General features: G+C 40.7%; 1 protein-coding gene across 1 annotated transcript in view; it reads right to left on the bottom strand.

The window, feature by feature from the left end:
* The window catches only part of EDIL3 (EGF like repeats and discoidin domains 3), a 240,794-nt gene that overhangs the window by 75,793 nt on the left and 141,633 nt on the right, over window positions 1-23,368 (bottom strand). The window contains exons 5-6 of the mRNA XM_079995641.1: window positions 12,731-12,844; window positions 1,456-1,637 (exon numbers count right to left, since the gene is read on the bottom strand). Coding sequence (XP_079851767.1) covers window positions 1,456-1,637; window positions 12,731-12,844 — 296 coding nt within the window. The remainder of the gene's footprint in view (window positions 1-1,455; window positions 1,638-12,730; window positions 12,845-23,368) is intronic.

Genomic DNA, 23,368 nt, shown 5'->3' with positions numbered 1-23,368 from the left:
TATAAATTCATTCTCCTTTTCAATTTCACCCTAAATCAAACAAAATTTACCGCTGTAATTCTACGTCTTCCTCTCCCTTAGCATTTTAGCACTCCTCAATTTTATAGTAACTCTTAAGATATATTTTAAACTTCTTCCGAAATCAATGGACTTTAGTCCAATAAGTGACATGCAGTGCAGTATGAGCAGTCTTCCTTTCTTCTTTCCTGCTTACCCTGTTTGTTGTTGTTGTTGTTGTTGCATATGCAGGATGCAACTACTAGCTCTCACCCACTGATTTAAATGAGTCTACTCAATTGAATAAATGGATGATATCCAACTAAGTCATACTCAATGACTTAGTTGGATATCATCCATTTATTCAATTTCTCTTCCTCCCTTCATCACACAGTGACAAACATTCTTGTGTTGAACCAAAGGAAGCTCTGTAAACGCCATCTTGGTAGTCAATATAACCCCACAATTAATTGGTAGTTGTAACAACAAGCTCACACATATGTTTACATTCACTTGAAGTGCTGGGCTCTGACCCCAGAAAGGGAAACTATCCGTGAGATTTGGGTATTTGCCACCTATGCCCTCATCCGGTCAGGTGAAGTGATGGGAAGACCTGGCCAAAGTGACATAAGCTGCTTTGTGTATAAAGAATGTCTGGACACTTGCTTTGGGTACAGTCAAACTATCTTTTTACTGTGGTGTCTGCCCCATATCTCTAAAGGCTGTGAGATCTGGCAGGCTGATTTGCTGTAAGCCTATACCTTCCTATAATAAAGGACTAGAACTGATCACTGGCATTTTGGGCATACTTCTTTGGTATTCCTGTACCCAACCACTCCTACGAGCCCTCCTTTGGGCCAGTGGATCAGGACATTTCTCATGATATTAATTGTAAGCCATGATTAGAGGACTCTGAAATGGCAGCATATGCATTGTTAAATAACCAAAAATAACAAGCAAATGCCCAGATTATATATACCCCTCTGGCAATGGTTCATTAAGGTGAGAAGCCTCAAAGGCAATCTTTCTCTTATGTTACTCTCTGTGGTGGCTGGAGCTCTTATAAATACCATCCGTCAAAGCTCCCATTGAGTTAGGTAGTGACCTATTGCGTTTTATGAAGAGAAGAAGGTGGTAATGTGTAACAATATGCCTTTCAGCAGATGGTGCCACTACAGCAATAATGAACAAATACATTTCTGCAAACTGGAATGTATGCTCAACAGATTTTTGTGGCGGCAGGTTCCTGCTTTCTGATTAGGCCTGGAGCACTTAAAAGGTCTACAGCGATCGCAATAAAAATGCCTCCTCATAAGTCTAGGCCTCAATTAAAGGTTGTAAATAAGAATCCTGATAATAGTTTGCCATTTGTGTTCATCAGTTACTTAAGTGATGTTGGCAACAGAGGCTAGGAGACTTACTGCCACCCACCCACCCTCTCACAGCTCCATCTGTTACCTGAATCCATGGCCATCTGTCGTTTTCTGCTGCAGTCCAAGCATTTACAAGACCTTTCTTGTTAAGTCGTGCATAGTAAGGATACCATTTCTGGAGCCCAAAAAGTGCCCGATGGGTAGATGATGCAGTAATTTGCTGGTTTGAAATTATTCCGCCTTCAATTCCCAGTGGCCCAGAGCATTCTGTAGGAAAAGAAGGGATGAGAAGAAGAAAAGGTACAGAACATTTGAAACACAAGAGTATGGGTAATAGATTCCTGACTAGGGACAGGTGAATCTGTCAATTTCTGTTACCCCATAATTTCTCATTTCTCCCATCATAAATTTAGTTCTCTACATTTTCACATCAGTTTGTTCACATTCTTTTTGGAGTATACAGCATCTATTTGATTAATATTCTATATCTTTGATCCTTTGCTTTAAAGATATTTTATTTTCTTTTTTAAAAATCATATTTCTCTGTAAGCTTATTTCACTGTATTTTGATCTGTCATTAAAGTTGAAAATAAAACCTGTGATTTCAAAGCCTGGCAATAGTTTTGGAGGAAAATCAATTTATTTCATTGGGGGGGGGGAAGCATTTCATATATAATCGGGATCATACATTTCACCTATGAACAGATTTGTTAGCTGCTGCTAAACCTAGCAGAAGCCCAGTTACAACAGGAGTTTTAGACAATATACTTCCTTGATGAGAAAAAATGGTATAAGTTCAGACAATTCTGAACAAACAAAATGTTTTAGCAAGGAGGAGAAAGTAGAATCCCATATTAGTACCAAACAATATATTTGTTTTATTCTGTTTATTTAATAAAAAGACAACATCAAGATGTTAAATGTGTTGGTTAAGACATACCACATCATGATTCATGTATTCCCTTTTGCCACCCTACTTCCCTGAGGTGCTCAGATTTCCTTCTGACCAAGAAACAAAACATTGTTTCCTGGATTATCTGAACTGAGTAAACTATGGTTTACAAACCAGGAGACCAACCACTTCTCAGTGTAGAAAATCCACAGCTAGAGATTTCAAATATAGTTTAAACTATTGTATACATTCATGGTTTGTCCTGTTCAGATATAACAATGAGCTATGGTGTGCCATTAAAAACAAGGGAGGGAATCAGAGCACATGGAGGAAAGAGGGAGGATGCTAACATAGGCCATATTCACATACAAGAGGCTGGTGTCAACTCCTGACATCCTTAAGCAGCTGCCAAGACTGCCAGGCCCACAACTGATACCTGTCTTTGACTCTACACATTGAGCTTCAACAGGTGAGTGGATCTAGCCACCCTCTTATTTTCCCACAATCCTCCTGACACAGAGTCATTCTAGGTGCACTGTGGGAAATTAAAAAGGTAGCTACACACAGCTTTTCACCACTGTTTAAAGCATTGCCACTGAAGTCAAATAGGTTCACTGAGATCCACTGGCAATGAAGGGAGGGGGAGCACAAAAACACACTTTGCCCTGATTCCCCTCTATGGAAGCAGTCCTGTTAGTATCATGGTTTGGGTGTTATGTGTGAATTTACCCAGTGGATATTGAACCAGAGTTCTACAAATGCAGGGAGCTTCCATTGCCAGCTTCAACAAAGATTTGGGTGCAAAGGCAGCACAGTTCCCATCAACAATTGGTAATGTGTTTTCCACTGTCAGAAAGTGGGAGGCATCACTGGTGTGCTTAGAGTAGTAGTAGAGGCAGGAATAATTTATATCAGGAATAATTTACATCACAATCTGTTGATGGCTTAAACGGATCTCTAACAGGTGCACAACAAAATGTAGTATCTTTAAAATAATGGTTGCCACCGGAAGACATTGCTTTATTGTTATTCAAGGTGATACTGCAGTCTTGGATGCATTCTTTTAACTTATCCAGCTAGCAGAGCTCCACAAGAAGCCATCAGCAGCTCAACACAGATTTCAAATGGGAGACATGTGAAAAGCAAATATGCTTTAGACATCTGTGGTCCGCTTCTCCTTCCAGTGCCTAATTTTGTGGAATGAGATAACTCTGGCTGTGCTTAGTATGGCATGATAATAGTACCGAACACAAACCCTGACAGTGGGGTTATAGATGACCTCTAATACTATGGTAGTTAATACTGATTCATGCATAAACTTCTCAATGTGCAATTTAGCTCACAGCTATTCCTGTTCTCTCACTGCTGTTTTGTGAGAGTACTATGCTTTGGGAGGAGTGAAAAATAAAGGAAAATAAACTTTATGGAGGATCTTTATAGATAGGTTGGAATGAATATTGTGGTAGTTTGTTTATTTCGTATTATTTCCATAACCAATAGAAACTATATGGGCCATTATTGGTCCTTTTTCATCCATAGCACAAAGCCTATTTTCTGCAAAGGAGCAGAATGTACTGCACAAAAGCACTTGAAGACACAGAATCTTCTTCCTTCCAGCAGACGCAGAATACTTTTCAAGCTGCTTCATTACTGTGGTACTATAAAATTATATGATTATGACTACAGGAACAATTTTAGGGGGCTATCCATTTTACTGACAGCTATTTAAAACAGTTGGCAGCCACAGATTACTGGTCCAATTTTAATTCTGCACATATTCAGTGATAATTGAACATGACTCCCCTCCTACCCTGCTCAACTTTATGAACAGAAGCCAAGTTTCTTTCTCAAGGTGGTATTTACCAAATCTTTGGAGAGCCCTTGATCTATATAGCAAGTGCATACTTGTGTTCCCTAGAAGATGCGAATCCTCATTTGAACTTTGCCACAATATATTTAAAGGAAAAAATTGTCCTTCATCTTTTTCTTTTGAGAAAGGAAAAAGTGGGGATGGGATTAAGGCTTCGCCTTCATAGCAGTGAAGAAGGTGAGATTTGCAGCCTATTTACTCCTTGCCACAATTCCCCCCCCCCCCCCCAGATAAGGTAGGAGCAATTAACGACTGGCTTTTGAGGCACATTCAAAATAAATATGGAGGTCATTTGATATCTGCTGACATGTCTGAGGGCAAGGACAGCTCCAGGTTTGAAAGCCACATGCAACCACCAAAGTCTTAGTTAAAGGCAGCCGTGGTGCAGGCCAAGAATGCAGGCATTATGTGTTGCAGTAGCACTACACTAAAGGAGCAATCCTATAGCAAGAATCAGCAGGATGAGGGGCTAGGATCCAGTGGATCTTTGGCTGAGCCAAGAAGTACCCAGGACAGCCAGGCTGCCCCAGCCTAACTCCCTCATCCTTGACTCAGTAGAACATATGCTGCAGGTAGAAGAGAATGACATAGGAGATCTTCTTTCCACTCACAGATTCCTATGCTGGATGTCAAGGCATTGTATGAATGACTGGATAACCAATGCCTCTGAAAAGTTAGAGTTTCAAATGTCAATGGTTACAAGACAAAGAGAAACTTGTTCTTGTTATCATATTATTTATTGTTCAGAAAATGGTTCTAATTTTGTCCTGTCAATATAATTTTGCTCCCTGTCAAAGTAGATATACAACATATTGTTCCCTGTTTTTTCTCTCTAACATGGATATGCTAGTGTTTCTGTATGTATCATTGGCGTACATCAATCAATAAGGATAATAAAACCTTCACCTATTTCATAAAATGCATTTTGGTCCATTAATGCTGAGTTGTATTGCTTTGTCTTGTCACATCTTTCCAGTTAAATTATCAACTGAGAGGTCATCTGCTTTACTGTGGCCAACCCACACAAAAGCACCATCAAATATAATGCACTTAACATTGCTGGAAGGTACTCCCTTCAGATAATAGCTTGCTTTAGCCATGCTGCTAAAAGGGATTATCCTTTTCTTCCAAGTGTGAAATTCTGGCCTTCCACATGTATTTTAAATTGTATTCTTTCTTTTCTAAAATTTAAATGCAACAAAAGGCTTCTCCTAAAAGATGACAACAGCATTACAAGACACATTTACCAAGATAGCTTAAAACATACCAGCTGGCCTAATTCTTCAGTAAAGGCTGAGAATGTATCACATGTCCTTTGTAAACCATCAAAAATGCAATGCTAATGCAAAATGTTAAAAATGAGCTATTGCCACCATACAAAGCACAACTCCATGCAAATTGCTCTAATTTAAATATGTTTCAAAAGCTACAAGGGCTGTTATTTTATTTTATTTAAATATCTATATTAGCTTTTGAAACTTCTAATAATTGTGCCAGATGTCAGTCCCATAATGTACCCCATGAACGTGGGCTACAGGAGCCTGCATAAATTTATTTGTAGAATCAGAGCCACATCTTAAATTGAAATGCAAATATGATTGAAACAGATACAAAGAGAGGTTTCAGGTATGTGAGAGGATATCCAGAATTAATGTTTGCAATAAATGATGCTTAACTAAATTGCCCTCCCTAATAGAGGGAAAATATCCAAGTTGCAGATTGCCAAACATTATGTGCTAAAACTAGTCAAGAGGAGTTCTGTTGGGCCCAATTGTGCCCTGTTTTCCCATCTTAAACTAATGTGATGCAAATCTTATTGTATTTTGTACAATTTATATATTGCTTGATTGCAAAAAACCAACAGCACCCAAACACCTCAAAGTGGTTTATAGAAAGAAAAAAACAACAGCAAAATCATCACCAAAACAGCTAATCAAATTGTTGTTTAGGCGTTTAGGTGTGTCGGACTCTTCGTGACCCCATGGACCAGAGCACGACAGGCTTCTGGAAACCCGCTGCTAAGAATTCAATAGTTTTTGCTCTACTGATAGGGTTTGTGGGGGCATCGGGTTCAAAACTCAACCCCTATTCTGATTATTTCTTCTAGAAGTGCTCTTATATGTAAGTGTTTCTGAGAGGTCAGGAATGAGTTGGTAAAAAAAAAAAAAGTGAAGTGAAGTGAAGTGAGACCATGGCAACCATTTCTAAACAATAATGATTACGATGCAAGTCTGGTCAAAGGCATTTTTTCTGCCTGGGGTTGAGATGACACTCCCTCATTCCATGTAAAAAATCTGACTGGACTAGCAGCTGACTCTCATTTCAACACTGGTGCCAGGCCGGCACCTTCCACCACACATGCTAGTTTAGGGGATGCAGAGCAGGCCAAACAAGGCACACAACCCTGAATTTAGATGACACACAAGCCAAACCTTGGTTTAGTTTGACATTACAGCAAAAAGGACCAGGGAGAAGCAAAGCTGCTATCAGCTCCATTCTAGGAACTCACATGAATACATGTTTTGCCAAGCCAAGGTTTGGCTTAGCGTAACATGTAAACTAAGCTAAAATAATGCATTTATCTGAACTGAAGAGTGTCTATATTTTGTTGACAAAATACCATAGCTGCTTGCAGATTTTCTTTCTGCTAACCTGGAACCTGATAACTAAATAATAACAGCAAACAGTTTCGATATTCTCATATGTGAATGAATGATGCCCAATTCTCTGCCTATAGGCTATATGGGTAAGGTAATTTCTTGTTAAAGATGCACAAATATATGAAATTCTTAGGCTGTATTGGGGACCAAATAAGGGAAAAAACACTGCAGGCAGGCAGTAAAACAAAAGAAGAAGAAGAAGAAGAAGAAGAAGAAGAAGGAGGAGGAGGAGGAGGAGGAGGAGGAGGAGGAGGAGGAGGAGGAGGAAGACTGATAATTAATGTGTCCACATATGATTTATAAAAATAAAAGGCTTGATCTTCGAATGGCGCACACAATAAAATTGGCACAACTTCAAGAATTTCTGATGAGATATTTCTAATATTCAGTCTGACTAAAGACAGCAGAAGGTAACATCATCTGTGTTGGTACAGTGAATAACTTCACTGTAGTCAGACTTGTGCTGGCAGACTGCTTTGGGAATTGCATCATTAATTTAAATCCTGCCTAACAAGATCTGCTAAATATCCCTAAATAAGTTTATCACTCATAGAACAATATAAAAGCCTCCTAATCCAAAGTTGCTATTCTTATTGAAATATTAAAATCAATAGACTGACTTAGGCAGGTTTTATCTTACGGTCCTATTATCTACATGTACAATAGAATAAGGCGGTAGAATGAATGGGCTGTCCAATTTCAGACTGCAGGCATGTGGTCACAGTTCTGAACACCCTGTTACATACACTCCAACATTTCTCCAATGAAAATAGGGACATCCCATAATGATAATTTTACTATTTATACCCCACACACCTTACTAGCTTGCCCTACCATACCCTCCAAAATTTATCCAATGTAATTAGGGACAGCCTAATGAAAAATGGGACATTCTGGGATCAAATCAGAAACCCCCACACCACAGACCCTCCAAGTGTCCCTATTTTCCAGGGATGTCCCTGATTTAGAGAAGCCATCCCAGTTTCTGATTTGATCCCAGAATATCCCGTTTTCCCTTAGGCTATCCCTGTTTTCATTGGAGAAATGTCGGAGGGTTTGGACTTATTTGACTCCTGAGCTGTCTGTATAGGGAAGGTTTTTTTAAAAAAAATGTTTAATGTTTTATTATGTTGGAGCTGCCCAGAGTGGCTGGGGCAACCCAGTAAGATGTGCAGGCTATAAATAGTAAAATTATCATTATGGAATGGGACGTCCCTATTTTCATCGGAGAAATGTTGGAGGGTATGACACTTTCGCTTCAGGGTGGGCTTCAGGGTGATAGCTGGATGCCATGATTTGGTACCCAGCTAGATGTCATGACCTAGGGCCAGATGTCAGGACTCATAGTGTCAACACAGCACAGCACAGCACAGAACTTTGCTCACATTCACTGTCATATTTCTGAGACCTGGGTGCCATAACTCAGAGGTATCATAAGTCAGAGCCATACCTCAGAGCTATAATGCAGGGGTGACATAACACTGAAGTTTGCACATCATGTACACTGCTGACCACAGCCTGCTGAGTCTGCATAAACATGTGTCCACAGTCACAACCAAAATATTCTCATAGTTGCAACTGCAAGGCCAATTGCGCCTAGCCTGGCCTGGCCTAAGCTCGAGTTAAGGGAGCGTCAGGAAGTAAAGTAAAGGTAAAGGACCCCTGGAAAGTTAAGTCCAGTCAAAGGCGACTATGGGGTGTGGTGCTCATCTCACTTTCAGGCCAAAGGAGCTGGGATTTGTCCACAGACAGCTTTCTGGGTCATGTGGCCAGCATGACTAAACCACTCCTGGGGCAACAGAACACCATGACAGAAACCAGAGTGCACAGAAATGCCGTTTACCTTCCTGTCACAGCAGAACTTATTTATCTACTCACTGGTATGCTTTTGAACAGCTAGGTTGGCAGAAGCTGGGGCAGAGTAACAGAAGCTCACCCCATCGTGTGGATTTGAACCACTGACCTTCTGATTGGCAACCCCAAGAGGCTCAGTGGTTTAGACCACAGCACCATCCACATACCTCTTCAGGAAGTAACTGTCCTATAGCCAAGCAGAAGACTACCTGACTTAAGCATGCTTTGTCCACATGCGTTCCTAGCCAATAGTGACACAGGAAATCATGCGTCTGTGTTTGCTACAATTGTATAAATGCCCTGTGCATTCTTTGTTCTAGACTTAGTCTTTTGGGAAGTATCCAACTGAGACTCTGTTCTGTGGCTCAGAATAAAATATTTTTACCTTTCAACCCACTGTCTCTTTATAGGCTTGGGAGGGTATCAGGGGGCACCCCAGTAAAAGGTTCCAGAGGGAGGTGCTTCTGTCCAGATGCTCAGTTGGGGGCCAATGGGCCACAGCACTCCCCAAAATGGCATTCCTGAAGGGGTCGCCTCTATTTGACATACGTCATAAAGGGATCTTTAACACAGAATCAACCCTGCAAACAATTAAGCAGCCATTGGATTGGTTGATTCAGGGTACATACCCAATGCCAATGCCAAAATCTACTTACATCTGTAATCCATAAGGTTATGGCCTATTTGAACCCAAGATGTTTGTCCTGTGTTTTTATTGTGTTTTCCCATGGTATGGGCCCTGCCAGCCCCAGGTTTCTTGCTCCTGGGCCCACAACAAAGCTTGCTCACTTAAATGGCTCACTTAAATGACTTCGTTGGACTTCATGCAACACTTATACTCTATGCAAGTGATTTCCCTATAGCCCCCTGCACCCGCCTAAACATGCTCCCCAACCTCCCCAACCTCCCAGGAAAGATTTAGGGAGCAAAGCTGCAGAGGGCCATGCCATAGCTCAGTGGTAGATCATCTACCTTGCATGCCAAAGGTCCCAGGTTCAATCCCTGGCTTCTCCAGGTAGGGCTGAGAAAGACCCATGCCTGAAAGCCTGGAAAGCTGATGCCAGCTAGTATGGACAATACTGAGCTAGAAGGACCAGTGATCTGACTTAGGCCCCATTCTGTTGATAGGCACCTTCTCAGCGAATGTACAACATTAGATACCATTGTTTGTATAACAGCTTACACACACACACACACACACACACACACAGGTTTCAGTGAAGTTTTAATATGAATGCCAATCATAAAAAACAAAAAGTAACAAATAAATAAATCAATAAAAATAGGCCAAACTCTTGAGAGGTAACATAGCTGACAGTTATCAGTTGGAATTAATGAACAGTAGGAAGTGAGCTACAATCAAGCTGTGAAAAGTCTCTCCAGGGAAGTTCAAAAATATCCTGGATTGAAGATGTTCAAAGTTAACTTCAAAGCAAAATAAAGAAAAACAAAGAAAAACAAACAAAAATCCTCAACAAAAATCCATCATGACGAAAACCTAAATTGAATGTTTGTATTTTTTTATATACATCTTTTACAATTCTCAGTGGCAGTATTTTAAGGATTCTTAGACTATAGTCAGAAAATCATGGTTTAACTGAGGTAGATGTAATCAGTACTCATCGATTTGCATAATTGGCATGACAGATTTCAATTATATAATTATTGTAAATATATGCAATGATACAATTAGGAGTTGTAATTACAATGCATAACTACATAATTAGGTGTTATGACATGGTAAACCCTTGTGAAGAAAGTGGGAGACCTCACTATATTTTGTAGGAAGAATGTTGTGCTATGATTAGGACATCACATTTTAATAGCAACTCTGCAACACCAATTTATGTTTATAGCTCACAAATGAATGTTAAAAATTAGGGAAATGGTGCCAAAGTGCTTGGGAGATATGTGGTTGGCTCCCTAAACGGGGGTCCTTCAGTATTCTACAGTTTATTAAACAACCTGTCCAGCATAGAATTTGCACACCATAACATATCTTAAGAGTGAAAGGTAGTTAAATGTAGCCTGAAAATGGAAGTGATTCCCATGAAAGATTTTGCACTGCATTATAAAGCTTGGCTTGAATCCAGAACTTTGCTCCTGCCAACAGAAACAAAGGAGGCAAATTTGCCAACTCCCCTCCCCCTCTGGAGGGGGCTCCAGAGGAGTTTCCAAATTTTGGAAGGGTTGAGAGACCCCCAAGAACTGTGGGGCAACTGCAAAGGAAAGGGTGAATTGCTTAAAACCATCTCCTCCTTTCCACAACTGGTTCAAAAGTCTTTCATGGACAGAAGAAGCCCTTCCATTTGTAAAACTAAATGGGTAAATAGGTAAAATCTAACTTCACTATACAGGGTATCGAGTTAAGTATTAGCAATAAAGAAGAATAGTAACAATGCACATACACCTTCCCTGCTGTTTAGAAATGGGGAGGAACTTTCCCATATGACCTTTGGGCATTAAATTGAGATCTCATTGAATTGAGATCATGACTAAGGCTGTGTACCCATTACCAGTTTAAAATAGCTAGGTTGTTCTTTAACTCAATAGAAGGAAAATGCATCAAAACACAGTATTTCAGAAGAAATGACAGAATAGGTGTTGATTGCGTACAGTGCTCCCCCAACCAGTGGTTGGAGTTTGCTGGATGAAAATTAAATGGCAGTGTATATGCAGCCTGCATTGTGATGCAAGCTATGGCTTCTCAGTTGCCCATATAAGTGGTGGATAGAAGGTATCATGAATTAGACATGAATCCGAGACCTACAAAACTGAGCCAACCATTTGTGGAGTTATCTCTTTCTAATTATACTGAATGAAGAGCAAAGCCTCAGCATTTTCTTTCACCTGTAATGCTTACACCTTCATTATGGGTCTCATTTAGAGATGCTTCTCAAATACTATATCTCCCCCTATGTATTTTGGAGTTCCAGTCTTCTTTCTGAAGTGAAACCAAGGGAAACTTGCAATTTAATTCTGCAGTTCCATTTTCAATTCCCAAATTTTCTGTGCTGCAAATGCAGGAACAGCCTGCTTCACCCTGGCAGCCCCTGCAGCTTCCCCCAAAGGGCTCAGTGAGCTGGGTGGAGAGGGAAGGGCTAATCCCTGAAAATTAGGTGGAGGCAACATGCATGAGTGGCATTCCCACAGGTGGAGCTTGTCTCTACCTGACCTCCTTCCTCAGTCCCACATGCCATAGCCACTTCATTCATCAGGGTCCCTGGAACCATAGAGGAACACCTTTCACCAGCTCTATTAAACACATATATTTCTGAATCAAACCCATTGCAAATAAATAAATAAATACTGCCCAGTACTGTTAAAACCACAAACAAACAAACCCATGCACCTTGATGTAATCGTTCACATTTTATTCAAGGCTTTTCTGTTTTGTTTTGTTTTTGTTTTTTGCATTCCATCAGTGCACTCATTTATTATGTGATTTTTATCTTTTCATTGGTCACTCCACACCTATGGAGTTTTGTCCCCCAGGAAAATGTATAGAAGAGGAATTTAAAGAACTTTAATTAACTACTTGGTTTTAAGGAAGTGTAACATAGTTTTTATTGCATGCTTATATTATTGTGTTATTATTATCATTCATAATTATTCCATTGTACTCCACATTGAGAGAACTTATGTGCCCTGAAAGACATTTTGGGAATCATTTAATAAACCAATATTTTGGCTTCTTTTCATCAGCAATGAACTCAAAGCGGGATAATGCAATGAAGGCACAAATACCCTGAAAGCAAACCTCACAGAAAGCTCTGTTTATGGAATTGATTATAAAAAGTCTCTTCTTAAAATGGAATTCAGAAAGAGTGGAAATAGAAGACAGAGTAAACAGGAAGCAATAAAGAATGGCATGGAGAAAATCCCTTGATGCTAGCCTGGCTTAGTTGCATAATGGCAAGAGATTTGGGATGAGAGCAGCTTTGAACGAAGCATTACAGAAGATAGGCATCAAGCAAAGCTCTGACTGGAAGACACGCCACAGCCATTTTTAAACCATCTTCATTTAAATACTTTACAACAGAAAGAGTGGAGTTTAAATTCATACATAGTAATTTGTACTTACTGTGTTGGCAGTTCCTTCCCATAAATTCGCCAGGACACTCACATGAATAATTAGCTACCAGATCTGTACAAATGCCACCATTCTTGCAGGGTTCAGCTTCACATTCGTTCACATCTGTGGAGAATGCCCAGTTACAATATTAGACAGATATTCAATATAACATTTGCATTTTACACAATAAGAAAGTCAGACACTTTGTGAGATTGTGTATGGTAAGTACGGCTAGCAAATATATTTTCACTGAAGAATGCAATAAGGCATAAACTATTTTAACACTGTTGAAACTCTTATACCTTTCCCTCCCTTTCAAATACACAATTAAGGACCAACCAATAATATCTCTCTCTCTTTCCCTCCCTCCCTCCCTTCCTCTCTCTCTCTATATATGATACAATGTATTCAAATTAAGACACTTTAACACCTCAGTTAGTTTCAGTGGAAGACAGCTATATGATCAACCCACTTTCATTGAAACTGATGTGACATAAAAGAGCATTATGATATTTTGACATAAGCCATAACTGGAACAGGAGAATGCATAATTGATGGCTGCAGAAACTTAGACAGTATATTTTGTCCCACAGTATCAAGATATGGCAATAGATGTAGCTGTTTCAACCCTGTTGAGTGTTTTGATCCATTGGCTGCATTTTTATTGTATTTCCAAAATGAAGACAATAATGTTTTAAATAAGAAATATTCACTCACTTCCACTAAGGGAGCCAGTCCTTTACTATCTCCTGTCCTTCACTTAAAATTGATAGAAATTGATCCATTGGACTGCACACAGCTCTGAAAAGTACTGTAAAGCTATTTCTTCAAACTCTAGAAGAGTTGCAATTCAGTCAATATCACCTTCACAGTAGGCCCTAACTCTGTGAAAAATGATATCTACTTCAGGGCAGAATTTGCCAGCTATATGGAAAATCCTAAAGGGGGTCAACGTAGCTCTTCCTCCCTATAAATGTCACATGGTATGAAGTCCTTCAAAGGTGACAGCTTTCAACATGGAATAACATGAAGACCCATTCCTATGAATGAAACATTGTCTGAAGCACACACACACCCCGTCTACTAGAATTGGATCTTGCCTGAAGAGAGTGAATATTGGTTGAAAATTAAAACTTTCTCAATGATATGGAGAGAGTTAATAATTGCCCCTCCCCCCATTATAATTGCCTTTAATATATACTGGGATAGGCTTCTCAGTAATGCCATTAACTTATTTCCCATGTAATTTCACACTTTAAAAGTATGCTTCCAGGGAAAGAATTCCCATCATTTTTATTGAACCTGATTACCAAAAGTGACTGTATATATAACCAGTACTTTGACAGATTGTATTACTACTAGTAGTGTTGTTGAAAAAACAATTTAAAAGGTCATATGAAATAAAGTTAAAAGTCATTGGAGGAATAGTTCAAAATTACAAGAACATTTCAGTCTACAGACAGAATAAGCACTTTCCCAAGAGAACATAGTTTTCTTGTGCAAGTAAAATTTGCAACCAGGTGCTGGTCACATTATTTAAAAAGTATTCTATGTTACAGGTAACAGGAAGGAACACAATGCAGGCAAATACTACATGTCAAAGTTGTACAGTACAATCCAAATGATCTCTGCTCAAAAGTAAGTCCTGTTTGGTTCAATGGGGCTTGTCCCAGCTAAGTGGTTATAGCCTTAAGTGCAAGCCTTAAGCTGTACCCTGAAGGTTTCTGCACACTTACCTTTCACCTGCTCTTTTGAGGCCTGGTCTATAAGTTAAAGCTCCATTTTCCCTAAGAGAACCTGTACCTGGAAACAGCAGGGCAAAAGTGTGGCTAAGCCCTTATCTGAGAGAGTTCCACTGCACATGGTGGGACTTGCTTCCCAGTATACATGCCTAGGAATGTGCTGCAGTTTTCTGTAATAGCATATACTAGTTGTTCTGCAGGAGCATATATTGGGTTAAAAAACAAAAACAAAATTAAACTCTGAAAACTTCATGAAAGTTGTTGGTTATATTTCTTGTGCACAAACTGGCCTGTCAGTACAAGAAAGGTTCACACAGAATACATTTGGAGATGCCTTAATGCAGAAGGTAAACTCAATTCCGGCAAGATTATAAAGCCATCATCCTTTAGCAAATATCATTTCAAATCCCCTTGTGTATAATAGATGCTTAGCTACATTTCAAACCAGCAAAAATCTCTGACAAACCTTATATTAAAAGAAAGGAAAAAGCTTAAATTTGTCCCCCCCAAACCTTTTAATTCCAATAAAGCCTTCTTTCTGCACAAGGACAGACATAAGAATGTCTCATTGTGAAAGCCCTCATGTTTATAGGACTGCCCTCAGATGATAATGTGAATGGATTCAATAACTCTGTTTCCTAAATGCTAAAGTCTTGTGGGAAATGAGATCACAACAGCAGTTAAGCTACCTTCAGAAGCAATATACCTATGAACACCAGATTCATCCAACTGACCCATTCCCACAGAAGTGCAGAGATAAACAGCAGGGGTGTTCAGTTGTTTTCATGTTCTGCTTGTAAGCTTCCCAGGAGCATCTGACTATCTTCTGTTAAAAATGGAATGTTGGACGAAGTGGACCTTTTATTCTGATTACTTCTGAAAATGGCAATTTATCATCATAAGGTAATCAAAAGGAAAATGAAACAACATCAACACTGAGAAAGAAAGGTTGGGGATAGTGGGGTGGAAACAGCCAAACCACACAATCTAAGCCATCTGCTCAGTCCAAAGGGCTGCATTAAAAATACATCATGGGGTAATTTGCATATTTTTATTTAGCACCAATGATGAGCATGACTGATTGGCATAATCTGATGGACATGCATTTCTTCTATCATGCTGTTTCTGGTTAGAAGTTTCAGTATCTTTTTAATTGCTGGATGATTAAGCCAAGAACTCAGAGCAACTATTCTTTATAATAGTTACATGGATAATGGTTAAAATGAATTCCACGTGGCAACTTCTACGCATGGTAGGTGTAGCCTGGATTGTAATCAGGATTGTTTGCATCACATGGGCAGTTTTATGGCATGGTGTGGTTGAACATACCATGCATTAGTTTCAACTGGCCTCCACAGGAACACAAGAAGCTGCCTTCTACCAGGTCAATTTGCCCATTTAGTCCAGTTTTGTCTGCTCTAACTGACAGCAGCTTTCCAGGATCTCAGCTCAAGCAATGTGCTTTCACCCTGGTGGAGGTACCATATATTGAGAATGTGACCCCTTGCATGCAAAGCCTATGTTCTACCACTTAGCTATGATCAATCCCAACAGGACTCGTGTGATATGTACACCGGCGCCAAGCTTGCACTTCCCTTTCAACAATAACTGGCTGGCTCACATGCAAGAGTCCAGCTAAAATGCAAGATGGAACAGCTTTTCAATTATTACTTGAATTTCAATAAAGAAATTGCAGAAAGTTGAAATACTTTCCCCATAATTAAATATAATAGCTTTGCCAAATTATGTGCAGCTGAATCAGATTTCTTTTTTCTTCAGATAAACTAGGCTCAGTCTCTCTTTTATTTTGTCTTAAATTAGTCTCTGTTTTCCTCTACTGATACAGTGTTGCATACTGTGTCATGACACAGACATTAAGGTTACCAGCAACCTCCAAATTTAGAAGTCAAGACATTTCATGAGAACCAAATGGCCAATAGGTCATTTTCAAAAAGCTGTCTGAACCTGAAGGGTCTCCTGGAGAGACAAAAAAGAGCAATAAACATTTCCTTCTCTCTGAAGTTCTGGGGAGGAAAGGGAGAGATTGTGCTGATTCAATATAAAATGACTTTTTCACTCTTTATTTCAAAGGAAGAAAACAAGCCACTTTTTGAAAGAGAACTGGAGAAAAACTTATACTTTCTAAGAAATTGAAGGAAACGGATAATGGAGAAAAATAAAATATGCTCAGGGCTCAGATAATAGCTTTTGCTTGTTTGAATAAATAATCTGGAGAAAAACTGAAAATATTTACATAAGTTACACACTTTATGATAAGTGTGCTGTACTGAGTGATAAAAATGAGAATTAGCATATAAACCAGCATTTGGTCTATTGTGTGAGCCTTTCTCCAAGCAAACTCCTATTGGTGGAAATAACAATTTCTTCCTTTATCTGAGGATTTCTATATAATGCTGATTTTGGAGAATTATTTACTTAAGCTTGAAGTGTTTAAACGCGCTACCTTCAGAATGTGAAGTATACAAAACCCAGAAGTTCCTGAATTCATGTAGTGCTACTTTGTTAGAACTGGAACTGGACCTCATACAGCTGGATTCTAATTTCTGCACAGCCACTCTGGGTGGCCCTGGGCAAGTAAATTACTATTTCTCAGATTTGCTTTCCTTTTTACAATGGTATCATGACGAGTGAGGAGGGAAATAAATTAACTTTATGCACATTTCCCTGAGCGCCTTGGAAGATGATTGGGATACAAATGCAACAGTGAATTACCTCAGCAGATATATGGATGATGCAAACAAAAAATAAATATACAATTCTTGTCAAAATTGTATGGCTGATATTCATTATCTAAAAAGATTTGCTGATGCTGTTACGTTTGATTTCATGAAAATATCCTAATTTTAGTCCATATTTATTGGCTTTGTTCAGATGCGTGGTGATCCCCTCACCTGCTGATTGATACTGGGAGAGTTATTCCTTTAGGTATTTGGATCCCTAGCCATTTAGGGCATTGTATGCTGGTATTAACACCTTGAACTGGGTTTCATAGCTCACTGGCAGCCAGTGCAGAACTTTCAGTGACACATGGTCCTATCAGGCTGCCCCACTCAACAACCTAGTAGTCACATTCTGCTTTAGGTGTAGCCTTTAGACCAGGGGTTGGCAAAGTTTTTGTGGCTTGGGACGGTTCACGGTCCCACAGACACTGCGGTGGGCTGGAGCACGTGCGTACACACAAAAACACTATTTACAGCACTCCTTCTGGTGTGGAGGAGGCATGCACAGCTTCCCATTGGCTGCAGGAGCTTCCTGCAGCCAATGGGAAGCCGGCCAGCATCGTGGAAGGTGGTCACCACTCTGCTCCACACTGGTTTAGTGCAGTGCACGGGAGCCGACCTAGCAGGCAGCGGGGATCCATGAGCTGGTTAAACAACCCCCGTGGGCTGCTTGTTGCTGACCCCTGCTTTAGACCATCTTCAGGGGTAGCCCCATACAAAGCACAACACACTAGCCCAATGAATTATAAGAAAATAGATGCAGCCTAAACATTACAACTTTCTGGCAATAGGAGCTGTTTGCCAGGGGAATGGACTACCTTGGAAGGTGGTGAACTCTTCTTCAATGAAGGTTTTTCAACAGAGGTTGGATGCCATCTGTTAGGGATTATTTAGCTGTGATTCCGGCATTGTAGGAGGTTAGACTAGACAACCCTTGGAGTCCATTCTAATGCTAAACTTCTATGATCAATGAGAAACTTTTTTTTTTAAGAAACTGAACTAATTCTAAGTTTCCATTGCAACACAGTTTTTTTTTTTAAAGCATATAAAACTGCATTAAAATGTGCATATTAAATGCATATTTAGATTTTCAAGCTGATTTTTACATATTTATAGACTAATGCTGAAAGAGACAATGGAAAGAGATCTGTTTGTCTACCTCTAAATGCATGTCATGTCTTGCTTAGTTGTTATTTTGGGGCTAGATAATATTTTCAAAGACTTTGTTCTTTTGGAATGGTGAGGCAACAGTCTACAAGTTAACTACATATTTTTTAAAAAATAGAACACTGAGATTATCCATTATATCACTTGTCATTTGCTTGAATCAATATGATGTATAATAAACTGTAATTGATCTAGTGACTGAAAAATGTCAATGAATATTTATAAGAAAACTGTGAATATCCTGCAAATGTGGACTTGGGAGAGCACATCTTTTTTAAAAAAAATTCTGTCCTGCCATGTGATACACCAAATCTTCATGACACAATGCATGTGGAAGGTGCTGAGAGATTGCTCCAGATGGTTGTAAGTTGCCCACAACTCACTTCCATAAAGTAGTGTGCTAAACACATGCCTGGTAGACCTTTGCTTTGGTATTGGATGTTAGCATCATATTCTCCCATACCTACATTGCTGTAGCTGCCTTGCCAATAAGCTTATCAATAGAGAGGCTGCTGTTCTGCTGAAACTGATATAGGAAGCATAGGGGCACTACCATAAAGGAAATCACTTACAAACTTGGAAGATGGGCAGGTGAGTGGTTGTGGCTGCTGTTAACAGGCCATGTGACAGCGTTGCCAGTGTGGATTTAGGTACAGAGTTGGCATTTGGACTTGTTGCAGGTCTGGCCCCTGTATTTGGGATTCTCTTATGTGGCGTGTTGTTGCTGGTGAGTAGTTGCTTTAGGCTAGGAACTGTAGATAAGCAAGAGCAGGCCTACCATCTTGGACTGCCTATGAGAGAATAGTATCATTGTCCTAGATGGGGTATAGCTCACTGATGATTCATGAACCACTTGGAGGTTTTTTCTCCGATCAAGCACTATATAACTTTTATAAAATAAATAAATGAACTAGGAGCTACCGTATGCCAATTCCACTTAAAACGTTGAGGGAAATTGGTTATGTGGCTAGAGTGATAGACTTGTACTGGGGGAGACCTGCATTTGACATTCCCTCTCACAGGATGATCCTAGGCCTTACAAGGTTTTATTGTGAACCAAACAATGGGGTGGGCCCACATATGTCTTCCTGAGCTCCTTGGAGGAATCATGGGGTACAAAATGTGAGGAATAAAATTCAGGGAAGCAGAGAATTGTACAGTTGCAAGATAGCTTTTAATGAGGTGGTTAAGCATAGAATCATAGAATCATAGAATCATAGAGTTGGAAGAGACCACAAGGGCCATCGAGTCCAACCCCCTGCCAAGCAGGAAACACCATCAGAGCACTCCTGGCATATGGTTGTCAAGCCTCTGCTTAAAGACCTCCAAAGAAGGAGACTCCACCACACTCCTTGGCAGCAAATTCCACTGTCGAACAGCTCTTACTGTCAGGAAGTTCTTCCTAATGTTTAGGTGGAGTCTTCTTTCTTGTAGTTTAGAACCATTGCTCTGCGTCCGCTTCTCTGGAGCAGCAGAAAACAACCTTTCTCCCTCCTCTATGTGACATCCTTTTATATATTTGAACATGGCTATCATATCACCCCTTAACCTCCTCTTCTCCAGGCTAAACATGCCCAGCTCCCTTAGCCGTTCCTCATAAGGCATCGTTTCCAGGCCTTTGACCATTTTGGTTGCCCTCCTCTGGACACGTTCCAGTTTGTCAGTGTCCTTCTTGAACTGTGGTGCCCAGAACTGGACACAGTACTCCAGGTGCGGTCTGACCAGAGCAGAATACAGTAGCACTATTACTTCCCTTGATCTAGATGCTATACTCCTATTGATGCAGCCCAGAATTGCATTGGCTTTTTTAGCTGCCACGTCACACTATTGGCTCATGTCAAGTTTGTGGTCAACCAAGACTCCTACATCCTTTTCACATGTACTGCTCTCAAGCCAGGTGTCACCCATCTTGTATTTGTGCCTCTCATTTTTTTGCCCAAGTGCAATACTTTACATTTCTCCCTGTTAAAATTCATCTTGTTTGTTTTGGCACAGTTCTCTAATCTGTCAAGGTCGTTTTGAAGTGTGATCCTGTCCTCTGGGGTGTTAGCCACCCCTCCCAGTTTGGTGTCATCTGCAAATTTGATCAGGATGCCCTTGAGTCTGTGATGGCCTGGGATTCCGATTCAGAGGCTGAACCAGAGGAATCCCAGCCTGCACAGGAGTCCCCGCCTCCAGGGCCGGCTGAATTGGGGCAGGGCCTGGATTCTGAAGCACCTGCACCTGTGTTAGATCCTCAGGAGCAGGCACCAGATGATCCCACTCTGGCCCCAGAGGTGGTTGAGGACTCAGTGCCTGCAGGTGAGTCTCCCCCTGGGCCCAGTAACCCTTTAGCCTCTCCTGAACTGCAGAGACTCAGGGCAGAGAGGCGAAGGGAACTGGTTGCTCCCAGGAGGAGTGCTCGCCTTAAGGCCAAGAGAGGCGGGTCTCCTGGGGGCCGGGACCGCCCCTAGCCTCAGAAAAGATAAAGGCCAGTTGGCCCGGTCCCAGGTTGTGGGAGCAACGTCGTTGTTGAGTTCCTGTTCATGCCCGGACCCAGACCTGACTCTTCAGTGCTCCTGTCCCCGCCCGGCTTCCTGTTTCGGACCTCGCCCCGCTCCTTGTGGACTGATTCCAGGCTAGTTACCCAGGACCGGACTTTGACTATGCCTACGGTAACCTCCCCCCCCCCCCGGGATCAGCACAGAGTCCATCATCCAAGTCGTTGATAAAGATGTTGACTAAGACCGGGCCCAAGACAGAACCCTGTGGCACCCCACTAGTCACTCTTCTCCAGGATGAAGAGGAACCATTGATGAGCACCCTTTGGGTTTGGTCAGTCAGCCAGTTACAAATCCACTGAGTTGTAGCATAGTCAAGACCACATTTTACCAGCTTCTTTACAAGAATATCATGGGGCACCTTGTCAAATGTCTTGCTGAAATCAAGGTAGGCTACATCCACTGCGTTCCCTTCATCTACCAGGCCTGTAATTCTGTCAAAAAATGAGATCAGGTTAGTCTGACATGACTTATTTTTCAGAAATCCATGCTGACTATTGGTGATCACAGCATTCCTTTCTAGGTGCTCACAGACTGTTTGCTTAATGATCTGCTCCAGAATCTTCCCTGGTATTGATGTCAGACTGACTGGGCAGTAATTATTTGGGTCCTCTCTTTTCCCCTTTTTGAAAATAGGGACAACATTTGACCTCCTCCAGTCTGTCGGGACTTCACCTGTTCTCCAGGAATTCTCAAAGATGACTGCCAGTGGTTCTGAGATCACATCTGCCAGTGCTTTTAATACTCTTGGATGAAGTTCATCTGGCCCTGGAGACTTGAATACACCTAAACTAGCCAAGTATTCTTGTACTATCTCCTTAGTTATTCTGGGCTGTGTTTCCTCTGCTGAATCATTTGCTCCAAATTCTTTAGGTCGGGCATTGTTTTCTTTATCAGAGAAGACTGAGGCAAAGAAGGCATTGAGGAGTTCAGCCCTTTCTGTGTCCCCTGTTTGCATTTCACCATCTTCTCCTCTGAGTGACCCCACTGTTTCCTTGTTCTTCCTTTTGCTACGAACATACCCATAAAAGCCTTATTTGTTGCTTTTAACCTCTCTAGCAAGCCTGAGTTTATTCTGTGCTTTAGCTTTTCTGACTTTGTGTCTACACGTGCTGGCTATTTGTTTGAATTCCTCTTTGGTGGTTTCCCCCCTTTTCCATTTTTTGTACACATCCTTTTTTAATCTTAACTCAGTTAAAAGTTCTTTAGATAGCCACCCTGGCTTCTTTAGGCACCTTCCATGTTTCCATCTCATTGGTATTGCCTGAAGTTGTGCTTTTACTATCTCCCTCTTAACAAACTCCCAGCCATCATGAACTCCCTTTCCTTTTAGTATTACTGTCCATGGGATCTCACCCAGCACTTCCCTAAGTTTTATGAAGTCGGCTTTCTTAAAGTCAAGAAATGGAGTCCTAGTATGCTTGGCTGCTCCTTTCCGCTGTATAGTAAACTTCAGAAGAGCATGATCACTCGCGCCTAATGATCCTTCCACTTCTACCCCACTAACCAGGTCATCAACATTTGTTAGGACCAGATCTAAAATGGCTGTTCCTCTTGTTGCTTCTCCCACTTTCTGGACAAGAAAGTTGTCTGCAAGGCCAGTGAGGAATCTGTTTGACCTTATGCTCTTGGCTGAGTTTGACATCCAACAAATATCCGGGTAATTGAAGTCCCCCATTACTACTATCTCCCTTCCTTTTGCATGCTTGGCCTTCTGTTCCAGGAAGGCATCATCTATGTCCTCCGTTTGGCTTGGGGATCTATAGTAGACTCCCACAATGAGGTCACTGTTATTCTTCTCTCCCTTAATTTTGACCCAAATGCTCTCACTTTGGTTTGAAAGCCTAGGAATCCTTTAATACCTCAGGGTTTGTCTAGAACAATGCATCTGTTACACAAGGTCTGATAATGGTAGAAATCAGCATGGGTTCTCATCTGCACACTTTGTTTCACAGCTCAGTGCTAAATTATATCACATTATTAGCAACTGCATTCGAGGCATCTGGGATTTCTTTCCCACCCATACTAATTGCAGTTCAATTTATGACCCCTCACAGTGGCATGGAGAATATGTGCCTATTGATATCACCAATGAAGCATCAGGAGCTTTTGAGGGATATTGAAACATTAATAATAAGCCGCAGCTGTCAAGCTCAGCATATGAATTCAGTAAAAATTAATAGTCATATGCTCTGCAATTTACATATTAATTGTGTACATGATCCAGTACATGAACCAAATGTCAGGGAATCACAGAAATATTCATTTTGAGATTCGTTGGCATGATTTTGTCAGTGTTGTGTGATAGGTTTTCTAATTATCTAGTTTAATTGATCTGGTTGGATAATATTAGATATTACAATTTGAGATAAACTAAATTACAGGTCGACACTCAGCAATCTGAATTCCAGAAGAAGCCACTTGCTTTGGAATGAGGTCACTCAGCTTCTGCACACA

The sequence above is a fragment of the Podarcis cretensis genome (genome assembly GCF_951804945.1).
Source record: "Podarcis cretensis genome assembly, chromosome: 11".
NCBI lineage: Eukaryota > Metazoa > Chordata > Lepidosauria > Squamata > Lacertidae > Podarcis > Podarcis cretensis.
The sequence above is the reverse complement of the archived record's forward strand: the minus strand, read 5'-3'. Positions and strand labels throughout refer to the sequence as shown.